Raw genomic sequence first — 15,027 nt, forward strand, 5'->3', positions numbered from 1 at the left:
TAAAGAAATTTAAGAGAGGGTCCGCCAAATGGACGGACTAGATTGATGATAAATAGGTAAATATGCAAAAGCTGCGATGGTAGCACTGTATTAATATAGGTATGAAGTACTGGGATCATTCCGTATGTTCCCAAAAAACATAAAACTAGTCGGAGACGGGATGGAAAGGAGAAAAGGAGGAGGGAGAGAGAAAGAGAGAGAGAGAGAGAGGAAGAGGACGACGACGACGAGAAAGCAAAGTAAGCCCGGTTTTTGGTTTTTGATCCGAAGGATCCCGCCAATTTACAACCGATCCACCGCCTAGGTGTCTTTTCAAATTTGGCCGGTGAATGGAGGGTGTAGGAGCAAGGCTCGGACGGTCGTCTACACGGTACGGGCCGGCGACAGTATTCAGCGGCCCAGTAAGGAAGTGGAAGAAGAAGTGGGTACACGTGTCGTCATCTAGTGCCACGAACCATACTCCTCAGCCTAATGGTACTAATGGTAACAACGGCTCTCATCTGCTCCTCTATAAATGGACACCCATCACTCGGAGCAACAACAACAACAACGGAGACAAGAATTCGGCCAAGGATGACAATACTGCTGCGGTTGCTCCACCAGAGGAGCCGCCTAAACGGAAGTTTCGATACGTTCCGGTACTAATATAACGAAATTTTCTTTGCTGTTCTCCATTCTCTGTTTCTTTCAACTTGTTTTGTTTGTTTGTTGAAAAGGGTGCCAATGCTGCCATGGAGGATTCCTGTTATAAGTACTTCGGGGATATTAGGGTGTTTTGATATTGGGGACATGGGTTCTGAAGAAAATTGGATTGTTTCCAGTGGGTTTTAAGAATTGTTTGATTTATGACCTGGGTTTTCTGTTTAGCAGTGGTATTTGTGGGTGGGCTAATTAAGATTTTGGTCTTTGGGTTGTAATTTGTTTGGTTTTTGCTCTCTGGGATGCTTATATTTAGAAAATTTACTGCCCAACAGATAAAGTTTTGACACTATTAAAATTGGGATCTAAGTTTTTGAAAGATGTGATTGGAGGATCATGGAATATTTGAATTCTTGAGGAAATTATGTTCTGCACAGGTGCAATGCTGGCAACTTGACAAAGATATGTTGAGACTTGAGAGATAGGATTCGGTGAAAAAAAAAAAGAAAGAAACATTTCGGTAAGGTTGGATTGATAGTGTGTGTATTAGGTACTTGACCAATACAGCAAAAGCGATATTGCTGTTGAAACATGTAATGCTAGGGTGTTTAACCTTTAGAACCATAACATATAGCCAGACTTCTGAAGCTGCAGCTGACGTCTCAACAGCTCTCACTCTGGGCAGCTCTAACTCTAGTGGCAGGTAACTGTTTTCCTGGTGGCTCTCACTCCAGCTATAGGTATTCCACAGTGAATCCAATCTCGCAGCCTTTCCCTTTGGTGGCTCTCATTTTGCTCCAGATAGCCCTTTTCTCGATGGCTTTCACTTTACTCCAGATAGTTGTTTCTATGACTGCCTTCACTCTGGAAAATCTCTTTTCCCAAGTTAGCCCCTTCTATAATTTGAACCTGGTACATGAGAGTAGGTTTTGACACCAATCTGCCTCTGTGTGTGCACGCATGAGAGAGAGAGAGAGAGAGACTTTTTTAGTGACAATTTCCAAAGAGCCAACAATTGAAGGTGGCATCCTACTTGTTCTTTTTTTCTTTCTATTATATATCAAATAACCAATTTTGGGTTTATACCAAGGAGATCAGCCATGGAAGCTGTCTTTCTTTTGCAATGATAAAAGTTTTGAGAGAATAAGAGAAATCTTCATATGGTGTTTGTTGATCTAGAGAAAACATATAATAGAGTTCCTAGAGAGATAATATGGTGAGTCTTGGAAAAGGAAGGGAGTACACACCATTTATGATTGAGTGAAGGTTAGCATGAAGATCATCAGCACGATTCGCTCAAATCCCATTGCGCCTTTTCTCCAACCGTCATAGCCTGTTGATGGAAGAATGGAACAATAATTGGAGTTGCCTGCAATCATAGACTGTAATGCAGTTGCTATTCGTGGTGCGACTTGTGGTCGTAGCGTGTCTTTTGTCTGTACAAATCAGGGTATACTTAGGACCAGAGATCAAGAGATAATTTGATGTGACCTTTTCCAGTACATTGGTTCGGCAATTCATAACAAGGGGGAGATTGAGGAGGATATCACCCACAGAATTAGAGTAGGATGGGCAAAAAGGAGGGGTGCATTTGGAGTTTTATGTGATAGGTGAATACCACTTAGATTAAGGTCAGCTTTGCCGTAGAGAGCAGAGTTCTGGGCAATCAAGAAACATGTCCAAAAAATGAGTGTGGCAAAAATGCATATGCTGAGATGGATGAATGAAAATACTATAAAGGATGAGATTAGAAATGAAGTCATTCAAAGGAACCTAATAGTAGTTCCAATAGGTGATAAAATGAGAGAAAATAGACTAAGATGGCTTTCATCACGTGTGTAGAAGACCATCAACAACACTTGTAAGAAGAAGTTAACTAGAAAGGATAAGACCAGAAATGAAGTCATTTAAAGGAACCTAGGAGTAGTTCCAATATGTGATAAAATGAGAGAAAAATAGGCTAAGATGGTTTTACATGTGCGTAGAAGACCATCAACAGCACTTGTAAGAAGAAGTGATTTGTTGCAAGTTGAAGGGGCTAGAAGGGGGTAGGGGTAGACCAAGACATGGGTAGAAGTAGTAAGAAATGATTTAAGTGCCAATAATTTAACAATGGATATGGCATTAAACAGAATGGAATGGTGAAACAGGATTCATGTGGTTGACCCCATATAGTTGGGAGAAAGCTTGGATGATGACATGGGTAGAAGTAGTAAGAAATGATTTAAGTGCCAATAATTTAACAATGGATATGGCATTAAACAGAATGGAATGGTGAAACAGGATTCATGTGGTTGACCCCATATAGTTGGGAGAAAGCTTGGATGATGATGATGTTGATGTTTGTCAAGTGCAGTTGATGTACTTCATACACCTTGCTTGATGAGAAGATGGATCAGATTATAAGAGATTGTGCCTAATGGGAACTGAGGAATAATGTATAGGAATAAAAAGAAAAGATAGGAAAAGAAAACATAAAAAAGAAGAAAAAATCATTGCATAAAGATTAGAATAAGTAACAAATAAGGAAGAAACCAAATTATAACTGTCTTTGTTTATTGGTGGGTCTTAGATTAATGTAGCATGAATTGTTTACCCAACCTGGTTGTTTGGATAGGATTAGGAAGCAACAAGGAAATATTTTATTCTTATTTTGTGGGTAGTGTATTCATTTGCTAATAGTTTTTGTTGTTGTTATTGTTGTTTTGTATACCTTACTTTACACAAGAACTCACCTGTACATGCTGCCCTGTTTGGGCTGACATATATAATACATCTCCTTTTTCATAAAAACTAATAATGATCCTTTGTTTGTCACTTCTTTGTTCTAGTTCTAAATTTCTTATATGTGGATACTGCTTTTGTATCTTACAATTTGTTATCTCATGTCTCCTGAGATCATCTTATAATTGCAATAATGTGATGCACTCTCAAGTATTTCATGTACAGTTTGTGTTTTGTCCAAGACAACTGCATGTCAATTGCTCTGGGAAAAATGGTGTTTTAGGATTTTAGATAGCTCTCTTGTTTATTAAATATCTGAAGAAATTTCAGATACTTGCTTGACTTTGTTCATTTCTCAGTGACCAGATATTGCATTGCTATCTGAATAGTTTAAAATCAATGCAATCTGCTAAGATGCAAATGCTTCTCCCTAACAATTGTGCAGGATCTCCTGAAAATCAAATGCATTGTTTATGTACAAAACTTCAGCAGCTATTGTCCTTTGGTAGATTTTCATGCCCTTAAAAAATCAAATTAATTTGTGAAATCTATCAAAGTTTATAATCTTTTATAGTTAATCTTTAACCATGTTTATATTCCTTAGATTGGCATGAATGATTATTTCAAGTTTTCTACCATACCTATCCACATTAATTTCTCTTAACAATTTCAAGAAATCAATATGACTTGCTTTTCCATTTTACAGTTCCTTTTATGCTATCTGATCGGGGGTTACACTTGAGGCTAAACCTATTCTAAGGGAAAATGAGCTGAGAAAATCCCACCTGACCTTTTGATCGAAACCATAATTGGTTTAGAAAATCCTGTTATTTGCTTCTGAATGAAAGCACCATGTATACATTCTACATTTGGGAAAAGAAAAGATGTATCTACTGAGTTCAGATATGCTGACCACAATACACTGGCCACAGGCTGGCCACAGGACACTACAGCTGCATATCAGGGAACGTTTCCCATGAATGACAACATGACTGTATGAGAGATGTTTCTGATCCGCTGCTGTAGGGTCTTGTGGCCAGCATATTGTGGTTGCAGATCCAGACTTGTATCTACTAACTTGTATAGAGAGCCAAGGACATTTGAAGGGCTGGACCTTGGTGACCACCATCTAAGGTGCCCAAGTAGAGTAGAGATTCCGGTGGTGTTTGACATGTTAAAAGGGAGTTCGCATCACCGCCCCACCGCGCCTCGCCCCACATGATGTGCGACTGACACCTGCCCAGTCGCATGCGGTGGGACATTCCCGCATTCGGGGCTAGCGGGACTGACATTAACCCCGCCCAGTAGCCCCAAAACGAACTCAAAAGGGCTTTAGTCTGCAACTCTGCAAGATTTTCCCATATTCTTGTCCACCCTGAAGCTCAAATCGGAGGCTCTGACCCCATTCTCTGCCTGAGCTTGGATTCCACCCCCATCTCCAGCACCGGCGATCTCTCCAGTCACATCTCTGAGCATAGAATTCAGATAATACCATTCTCTGTGTTTTCATATGGTCATTATGGTTGATACATGCAGGGTCATTTGGGAATTAATCAGTCGATGTATGGTTGAACCATAGAAAGATTACCAGAAAAGATGGAAAAAGTAGACTCCTTACAGGAGATCCACTGAGCACAAAAATGACTTAAGCTTGATTTTATGTTGATGTATGGTTGATTTTATGACTTTATGCATCAAACAGATTTTTTTTTTCACAAAAATGATTGAGCGTTTGAAGTTGGATTTAGTAGACTCCTTAGTTTTTTCTTTATGGAGCACTGGTTTCTTGAAATGAAAAATACCCACACAAAAAACAGTGGCCGGAGCAATTGCCGGTGCCGGAGAGGGAGGTGGAAGAGGGTAAAAAACGTCTCTGGTTTGAAAAGAAAAACAAAACATCAAAGGAAGGTTTAATGAAAAAGCCAAAGCCCTGGACAAAAAACAAGGGTTAGAACTTACCTGGTGACCGGAGCAATCACCAGTGCCGGAGATGGGGGCAGAGATCCGAGCTCGGGCAGAGAACGGGGTCAGAGCCTCTGATTTGAGATTTAGAGGGGCGGGAATATGGGAAAAGCTCGCAAAGTCGCAGACTAAAGCCCTCTTGAGTTCGTTTTGGGGCTAACGGGCGGGGCTAACGTCCGTCCTGTTAGCCCAGCATGTGGGAACGTCCCACCGTGTGCGACTGGACAGGTGTCAGTTGCACGTTGTGTGGGGCGAGGCACGGTGGGGTGGTGATGTGAACTCGTTAAAAGGAAAGAAAGAAAAAGGCACTGGGTTTTCTTCGGTTCTTTCCTGTTATCATTGGCAGCAGTACTCTGTGACTGGTTATGCTGATGCCTTTTTTTCTTTTTGAGTCGATAACTGTGGGGATCATTAAAGCTTGTTGAATGCTTATTCTAAATAAGGTTGATAATGCAGATTGCTGTGCTAGAAGAGCAGAAAATGGAGGCTGATGAAAAGACTGATGAGGAAACCAAACCAAGTGATGCTGACCCATCTGGAGGGGGAACCCCTAGGAGTGATAGTTCCAATGGAAAACCTGACATTAACGATGTGCCAATGGAAGAAAATCAGGTAATGCACAACTTTATTCATATGCTGTTAGTTTTCCTCCTTCCATGATTTTCTCTTTCCCTTCTTGGTGCAAGTCTCAGTACTCTCCTAATTGAGTGATTACAAGTTCTTGATTTCCTCTTTTTGCTCTTTTCTTCTGTTGTTAACTGAAGTTGACTTCGCTTGGGTAGATTTTGTGGTTTGGGTTCATTTGCTTTTTGCTAATAAAAGCTGCTTGTCAAAGAGGATCTCAGGTTTGTCTACCAAAATAGGTGAACATCAGACAAAAAAGCCAGTCCAGTACATACTGTGCAAACTTGAGTGTTTTATGTACTAGATATGGCTACGAAGCCTTTATATGCTCAGGAATCAATATCATTTTGTCATGCAAGAGCAGACAAGATGTCTAATCTCATTCGACTTGTTCAAGGATTTCCATGGACCTATTGGAGCGAGGGAATGTAGGATCACAAATAGGCTTTTGCAAATTTCATCATACAAAATTCAGAGATGTTCTTCTATACTTAAGCCATAAAGCCTTCATGGCAATTTATTTTGACAGTCTTATCTATTATATGTTGACTAAGTTCTAACAAGGCCAATATGAAGAATGAGATATAGATAATGACTATAGCCCAATAGTGTGGTTTACGTGCTCATTTATTAAGATTATCCTAATGAATATTTACCTGTTCAATGATCAAATTATATTTGGCACACTGCCAGAGTTGCATTGCTTGCTTATAGAAATATGGCAAACTTATGTCACTGGTGATGCCAATCTCTCTGCTCCATTTCTGAAGGGATGATTCAGATAGTTTCTGAGATAAATATGCTCTAAGCCGCTAGACTAAAATGATTTCAAAACTTAATTACAGGAGCCATGACTACTGGAATAAGGTTCCCTTGCTTTGTATTTTCAGGCTTCAGAGAAGGATCACTTGGCACCACAAGATTTGAGCGAAACTAGTTTGGATTTGAGCCTGGGTTTAAAAGCCCATGATGGTGATCGTGACCCCAACTCCAAAACAGAAGATCAGGGTAAAGAAGGGCAGCAGGAGAGAATGGGTTCAGGTGGTGGTGGAGCCTAAGGGATATAACCCACTAATTTGACTTCTAGGCTGCGACAAAACAGAATGAAGAGAATGATCCATTTGTGAAAACCTGATTAGAACGGTTAATCTTGTTCGCTTTCTTTTTCTCCCACATTTTAAACTTAGGGGAGAGTATTGAAATTGCATATTCATGATTACCAAGTGCTAATTTGATGCTACCTTTCTTTGCGTCGTTGCATAATGATCCTTTCTTTTCATTGGATCACTTCACTTTTTTCTGAATGGTTATGAGATTGGGTAAAACTTGCTCTTCTAGTATTTTCTTGCAGCAACACCAATTTGGCCAAAGGCAATAAAGGTCCTTTTTCTTTCTTTCATTTTTGGGTGGGGTGTTGTCAAAGGAAAATTGGACTCTTTTCATGGATGAATGTTATAGATTATCATGGGGATGTTGTAGGCTTGTAGTAATGCAATCCCAATACCTTCGTTCCCTGGTTGTTGTCCCCATTGTAAAAATTTACAATTAGCCAACTCCACAAAATTCTTAGAATATGCCTTACGTTGGCGTTTCTGCACAAGCATTAGCAAACAAAACAAGTATGCTGTTGTGGCTACTTATTTCAATGTAACAGCCAAACACTTTACAAGTATTTCACAAACTTGTGTTGAGTCTGGAATAAACCTCACTTCCAAAGAGAGGGGAGAGGAAGAAAATGACCATTCCTTCAAATGGAAAAATGCCATTCCAACAGAAATAGGAGCCAATCAAACCGTAGAAATCAAAATAATCAACTAGACTCCTGTTCCCACGAACCAAACGGACCAGCAGACTTCGGTCTCCAAATTCCAAAGCCCACGATTAACAAGAACAAATCCCCGGCTCTACAGAGTTTGCAACCCATCAGGCATCAACATTTTCCCCGGCCGTACGTAGCAGAGACCAATCCATACAACACAAGTGGAATTGCACGATACACACCCACGGGCCACGCCACATGTCAAACCCCTTGAGAAAATCTGATTAAAATAGTCTATGTATCGTCCATATAGAAATAGGCAAATCTGAAGACGTTTTTAATCAAACATATATTTCAACTGTCATGCCGTAGACATTCAAATTGATGACCCCATGCTATTTAAATTAGGTTTTAAATTGTAGTAATTTAATAATTTCAATCAAAATTTTCTTTGAATTATTCTGTCGCACTATTTGCTATAAATAAATAAAACAGAGCAAAATTTTCTCCACGCTATGACCAAAAATAGTATAGGCTAAAACTGATCTGGTTTAGATCTAACACTAGTTCTTTCTTCTCTTCTTCTCACAATTACAAGATTTCTCAAAGGAACATCTGATGATCATGGGATGACCAGCGAAGTAGACAAACCCTGTTTCAAGCTTCAGAACTTTCACCAGCTCCATTGTCCAAAGACTGGGTAACACCGACCTCAGCTGGCCGGATAACTCGGTCGTAGAGCATGTATCCAGACTGCAAAAATAGATACGTTGCAACTGATTAAAAATAAATAAAAATAGACAGATTGCAATTCGGTTATAGCTTTTTTGCTTTTACAATTTCCATCGTGCATTCTAATTTCTAATCAACTTCGCAAGGTAAATGTGGTTTCAAGGGATGGTCTTATTTCTCTACAATGCAACCAAGTGAATCTAATAACAGCCAAAGCCAATCCGTCTTCTCACCCCAGGCTACCAGGGGGAGCACCTAATTAGTATGGTTTACAAGTATTAAGAAAATATCTCTACCATCGGAAGTATACCTTTAGAACAGCAGCAACGGTTCCAGGAGGCTTAGAACCGTCTGGAATCTGGAAGACTGCATAATGCCTATGAGGGTCAAATTGCTCATTGATTGGGTCATATTTCTCCACTCCAAACTTTCTAAACACCTGAAAGCAGGAAACATCTATTAGAAACCTTTAAGACTACAAAAAGCACATTATTCATGCCATCCATAAGATCCCATCGTATTATAGGCACTTGTAAGAGCTAACATGGTTACAGCTAAAACAATTAGCAAGGTGAACCAAGATAAGAACTAAAAATGGACTTTGAGAAAGATATAACATATATCTGCCAAAGCACAAGATGAGAATGATTAATCTCTGGCAAAATGTACACTTAGGCTGCATTTGGCATTCCTTATTTTAAGGACTTATCTCCTTTTTGCAGTTAAAATGCCCCTATGAACACTGAGTTTTTAACAGTAAAAAGGCGATAAGTCCTTAAAATAAGGAATGTCAAATGCAGCCTTAAAAGGGTAATGGACTTTTTCTTTTTCTTAAAAAATAAGGGTTCCAGAAAAATAGAAAGAATAAAGTTAATAGAACATGAGAACCCAATTAAAGGAGGTATGCTGTACTAAAATAGTGACAGTTGAGGTTTCATCTTTGAGCCATCCATATTCATTTACTTCCTAAGCATATTAAAAGAAACAGTTTAACACAATGAATTAGACTGTCGCAAGAAAATTGTTTGGTCTTATGTTCCTGTTGTGGTCTGTTGGGAGGTTTGGAGAGAAAGGAACAAAATAATCTTTAAGGAAAGACAATAAGCATAGGAAGAACTTTGTTCAATTTTTTTTTTTTTTTGATGAATAACTTTGTTCAATTATTGGGAAAAGGATTTTGGAGTGAATCTTGATTTTACCATATTTCTTGGGGGTCTCAAACGAAGCTTTGGGGTAGAGATTTTGGTCATATTTAGAATTGGAGAGGGGGTGATCTTTAATGAATTTCCTTTTTTTATTTACTATCAAAAAGATTAATATAGACCGTCACAATAAGAATCCATAAATTATTTGAATTTGCTCGCTTACAAATCAAATATCATTATGATTTTATGACAATATTATCTTATGACCATGGAACAGTGAAACCCTTCAATACATTACCAGATTTCCAGAACAGCATCCTTGAGAATTTCTTCCATCCTGTCCATTAAATGGCTGCTGATTTTGTAATGGTAAACAGAGGGCATTGCTTGGTTTGGTAGTAAAATCTCAGGCTGACAAGCGTGAGAACATTGGTTTGAATCTGAGAACAGCTACTTTGTGCAATAAAGTGCCAAAAAGGTTGGGTCAGTATATCCGGTCCACCCTTCCAAGGACACCAGATAGCTGTGACCTACGGGTAATGGCCTTTTTATTTTGCAAGGGTAAATGTTATAATACAAGTTGACCATGCAACCAATGAAAAATGGGAAACAACAAATTAACTTCTGCAACATACTTATGTTGTCCATTTGGTGATCAAATTCTGTCTATGGAAAGGGCTATTCTGGTGTTTGTTTGATAACAATTGAACGGACTGAACCGAATGACATGTTGCTTTGCCTTTTGGAGGTTAAAATAGACATAATAAAATACTTAGGGGTACAGCAATCAACTCAATATGTCATTCAGCAGTTAAGGAGTCAAGTACCTACTTAATGACATTCACTAAAAGACAAGGCAAGAGTCATTCACTTCAGCCATTATCAAAATCAGATGGACCTTTGGGAATAGGTGGCAAAATTCCACCAGTGGTACGCAATACAAAGTTTGCAAACCGAAATTAAGTTCTGAGAAAGTCTTTACTCAAGAATTAAGATGACCATGGGACAAAGGACCAAACAAGAGGCGGGGTGGAGGAGATAATACAATAAGCTTTCCCAAAGTAAATGCATTACCTCTACAAGCTGCTTATCAGTCATCTCAACACCTTCCAGAAGTGTCTTTAGAAGTGGCACGGCTCCAGCAGTGTCGTTAGATGCATCAATCTTTGAAAAGTTATCTTTGACTACTGAAGATGCCCTTCCAAGATTGTCTGCAACATCTAACAGACTCTTTGCAAAGCTCTGGAGCATATTTCATACAACAGGCACTGTTAGGGTTTAAATGAAATGCAAGGAAATAACCAGATTTTCTGATAAGAGATCAATAATGCAAATGAATGATCACAAGCCATGACTTAGAAACAATAATAAGCCACCAACCTGAATAGCAAACTTTTTGGAGTTCTCTGCTTCACGTCTTGTCCTATCCATAACATTTTCCATTTCTGCATAACTACGGAGAACTTTATCTTGCATTTTGTCAATCTCCTTGTTTTTCATCTTTAGTAGCTCTTCCTTTTCAGCAACAAGCTTTACAAGATCATCAATGGATAGCTCATCCTCATTATCTGAACAAAAAATATGCAGTTTGTTTAGTAACTCTCTTGTTGACAGATAGGTGAGTAGGAGATTTATATTCTGAACTAGAATCTGCACCTTCTGTTTTCTCTTGCACTTTAGCATCTCCATTTGTCTTTGTGGCCTCAGCATTAGCAGGGGTGCCACTCACATGTTCATCTCCAGTCTGGTTTGTTTCCTTTGCACTGGGTTGGGGAGATGCAGATGAGAACCCAAATCGCTGAGACAATGAGGTATTAAGTGCTGAAGAATGCCAAGTCATTTGGCTCAGAAACCACTGGAATGGAAATCATACCTTGTTAAAATAATATCATGAGCATCTTCAATAAAATAAAATTTAAAAAAAAAAAAAACTATATCAGAAATAAGAACAAGTAGAAACATGAAGATATCATGAAAAGGTGAACGAAAGGATCAATGCAAATTGATGCTTTTAGATGTCCAGTCTGCAATTGAGCATAGTGTCATAAACTGGAATCCTAAGGATGAAATAAATGCACCAGTAGGAGGAAGTGGCCTTGTCCAAGTTAAAGGTTATAAACAAAATACAGAAATGCCAAATTGCCAAACAGAAATAAGAACAAGTTAAATTAATATTAGAAGCATTTCCAATAGAAACATGAAGATATCATGAAATGGTGAACAAAAGGATCAATACAAATTGATGCATTTAGAAGTCCAGCCTGCAAGTGAGCCTAGTGTCATAAACCGAAATCCTAAGCATGCAATAAATGCACCAGTAGGAGGAAGTGGCCTTGTCCAAGTTAAAGGTTACAAAAACTGAGCTTCAGTTAGGGAGCAAAGACTCATTAGCTCATTTATTAATTTAACAAGGCTATAAAAAACGTTTTTGTTAAAATAATATTAGAACCATTTTCATTAAAAAAACTATATCAGAAATAAGAACAAGTTAGAAACATGAAGATATCATGAAATAGCAAACAAAAGGATCAATGCAAATTGATGCTTTTAGATGTCTAGCCTGCAAGTGAGTATAGTGTCATACACCGAAATCCTAAGGATGCAATAAATGCACTAGTAGGAGGAAGTGACCTTGTCCAAGATAAAGGTTATAAACAAAATACAGAAATGTCAATCAATTGCCAAACAGAACTGAGCTTCAGTTAGGGAGCAAAGACTGATTAGCTCATTTATTAATGGAATACACGACAATAGACAGAGCATAACAAAGCAGAGGATTTGTGTTGCCAATCCCCACTAGGCCATGATGAGGCAGACTGTAGTGATGATTTAAAAAGGCACAGGAAAGCACATACTTTTTCTCTAGAAGGATAACGTATATATGTATTACTCAAAAAATGTAACAACAGGGATTAATCAGCAAATAAGACTACTATCCATCCTAAGTTAACCCGTCTTAAGCACTAATGCATTCTAAACACTCGAATATTTGGCACCACTTACCCATCCATCCAGAAAACCCAAGTGCTTTGCCAATTTTTAGCTGGAGTATAAAGCCCCAGATTCCATATGGAAAGCTACAGAATACCAGGTACCCCGGTATCATAGGATACAGCTGGGAAAGTTGATCGGCATGGAATTTAGACTAAAAGTTGAAATTTCCAACAACACGATACCCATGTACAAGCATTTAGTGTCATTTTTGAGGAATTTTTTATCAAAGCACCGGTGAAGCATTCCTTAAGGTATACAATTCTTTTATAACCTAACACAAATATTATATTGGCATCTGAATCTTTTTAAAGGTAAGCTGAACAGGCCTTTTTTTCTTATGTATTATTGCACATGTTCTCAAGCGTTTCTTGATTACAGATGCAAAATTAAACAGGGAAGTTAAAAGTTAATGGGAAGTTAAAAGCTATCCCACAGAAATAACATAAAAAATTCCACCAACTGAGAGGATACCGCGCAGATTGAGCACCAACCAATCTAATATGAAATAAGTATCAAAGGTTTAAATGTGTCCAAAAAGAATCACAAAACATAAAACAGACATGATTATAGCGCAAAGGTAAATACCTTGCATTTCTTTCCATAAACTCCTAATCCGTAAACAACCCAGATAATCGAACTTTTAGCAAAATTCAATCTCAAAGACAACTTTTCTTTTTCTTGAAAAGAAATCAAAATTGCAGTAAACAGTGAAGTATGAATTAATCTGTACTCCACAAGCATTGCTCGGTTCGAAGCAATTCCTGTTCCAGAACCCGTAGATAGACCTTAAACCCTAAACCCCACCCTCCAAAACACGGATAGAAAGAAAAGTTGGGTTTTCTTCTATCCAACAAGAGAAAAATCACGCATTGAGAAAAAAAATATATAAAACTAGAATAGTTAAACAATAGGAAAACCATGAATTCACGCCAACTAGCTCCGGGAAGCCCCTGAAAGCCCTAGACTCATTCTAGCGGCAAAGCCTCAATAAAACCCTAAACAGATAAACCACTGGGAGGGATAACCTTACATTGTTAGTTGATTCACGAATAGAATGAAAGCCATAGGGGATAACCGACAACTTCTCTTGGCGAGAAGAGACGAGGACGCCTCGGGCGTTATTCAAGAGGTTCCTCGAAATCCTAGAAAATACCCTTGAAACGAACATCTCCGTTTAATTCAGAATAGCAACCCAGCTTCTCTAAGAACCGTGTAAACAGGAAGGAGGACTGGAGGAGGAAGTATTGTGCTTCGGTGCTTGGAGAGGAAGAAAGAAGGCGTAAGGGGTATTTGTATATAAAAAAGGGGTAAATTTTTTAAATTACCCTTGTAGTTTAGTTGATTGGCTAACTCTATCCTTACGGTTTAACTATTGTCCTTCACCGCCATTATTGTTAAAATTCATACACATGCGATACCACGTGAATGCGTGATATATAAATTTAATTTTACCCTCCGTCCCTCTTCTATAAGTCGGATAAGAATCACCGCCCGTGAGAGAAACTGTTACGATTATCGTCTCTTTGGGGCACTTGCTTCACCAGTAACTGGTCTTCTTCAGGAAGAAAAAGAGGGAGTTTCTCGTTCCACATGCACACAGAGAGAGAGGAGGTGAGAGAGTGAGAAATATATAGCGGGAATATTAACAAACAGATAGTTACAGAGGCGTTATCAAATCCACCCCTACAAGTTGTAGCGGTGGTAGCGGAACAGGGGAAGTGAAAGAAGAGGGGAGAGAGAAAGAGAGAGAAGGAGTTAGATAGCGGGAAAGAAAGAACGGGAGATAGGGAGACAAGAGTGAGAGAAAGAGTAGGAGAGAGAAAGGTTACCAAATTTTCCGTACAAGTTGCAACAGCGATGGCAGAACAGGGGAAGTGAAAGAGTAGAGCAGAGAAGGAGAGATAGCGGGAAAGAGAGAACTGCTGCCATTTGGAGGAGCTCCAGGTGATTCAAATGGGGCATCTTCTTTGTCAACGGCGTGACCACCTTGTTGGAGATTGAGCCATCGAACGGAATAAATGGTTGTTCGACATCGTACTAGAGCGAGTATGAACCGACAAGGGTTGCCTGAGGGGGAGGAGATAAGCAGCTGAAGGCGGAAGGGGTCATCTCCTTCCCAAGAAGATTAGGAGAAATCTTCCCAAGAACATTGGGGGAAATCATTGGATACGATCTCTATAAGTACGAAAGCATCTCCACAGACGGACCAGCTTGCAAGTCCGATCGACGATGGCGATCGAAAAGGAGACACTGGAGTGGTGAGTTTTGATAACTCTTGATACAGCAGCGGCGACAAAACGCCACTACGTCAGGTTACAACTGGATGGGTGAATAGGGTCGGCCAAAGGTGGAACTCCGAAAAAGAAAGAGTTCAAGAAGGAGAAAAAAAGAAAGAGAAAGATAGAGGGAAGAGAGAGAGAGATCGATGGAGGAAAGGGTGTCGATGTT

General features: G+C 39.1%; 2 protein-coding genes across 4 annotated transcripts; one reads left to right on the top strand and one right to left on the bottom strand.

Moving 5' to 3' along the window:
* Positions 1-153: 153 nt before the first annotated feature.
* LOC104594137 (uncharacterized) lies at positions 154-7,212 on the top strand. 3 transcript variants are annotated; one of them, XM_088901852.1, is made up of 4 exons: positions 154-638; positions 3,809-3,868; positions 5,782-5,937; positions 6,161-6,555. In XM_088901852.1, exons 1-4 carry the CDS (start codon positions 330-332, stop codon positions 6,251-6,253), a joined length of 618 nt encoding a protein of 205 aa, XP_088757978.1. In that variant the 5' UTR covers positions 154-329; the 3' UTR covers positions 6,254-6,555. The 3 variants fall into 3 exon arrangements, with proteins under 3 accessions (XP_088757978.1, XP_010252604.1, XP_010252605.1); XM_010254302.3 differs by lacking the exon at positions 6,161-6,555 and adding an exon at positions 6,840-7,212 and having other exon boundaries at positions 156-638; XM_010254303.3 differs by lacking the exons at positions 3,809-3,868; positions 6,161-6,555 and adding an exon at positions 6,840-7,212 and having other exon boundaries at positions 157-638.
* Positions 7,213-8,112: 900 nt separating this feature from the next.
* Positions 8,113-13,858, bottom strand: LOC104594136 (grpE protein homolog 2, mitochondrial). Its single transcript, XM_010254301.3, has 6 exons — positions 13,610-13,858; positions 11,242-11,440; positions 10,966-11,153; positions 10,660-10,827; positions 8,751-8,879; positions 8,113-8,461 (listed from the first exon to the last, which is right to left on the bottom strand). The coding sequence occupies exons 1-6, from the start codon at positions 13,745-13,747 to the stop codon at positions 8,366-8,368; spliced, it is 918 nt and encodes a 305-aa protein (XP_010252603.1). The 5' UTR covers positions 13,748-13,858; the 3' UTR covers positions 8,113-8,365.
* Positions 13,859-15,027: the final 1,169 nt, after the last annotated feature.

Source organism: Nelumbo nucifera, chromosome 1, assembly GCF_055504915.1.
Source record: "Nelumbo nucifera cultivar China Antique chromosome 1, China Antique-T2T, whole genome shotgun sequence".
NCBI classification, from domain to species: domain Eukaryota; kingdom Viridiplantae; phylum Streptophyta; class Magnoliopsida; order Proteales; family Nelumbonaceae; genus Nelumbo; species Nelumbo nucifera.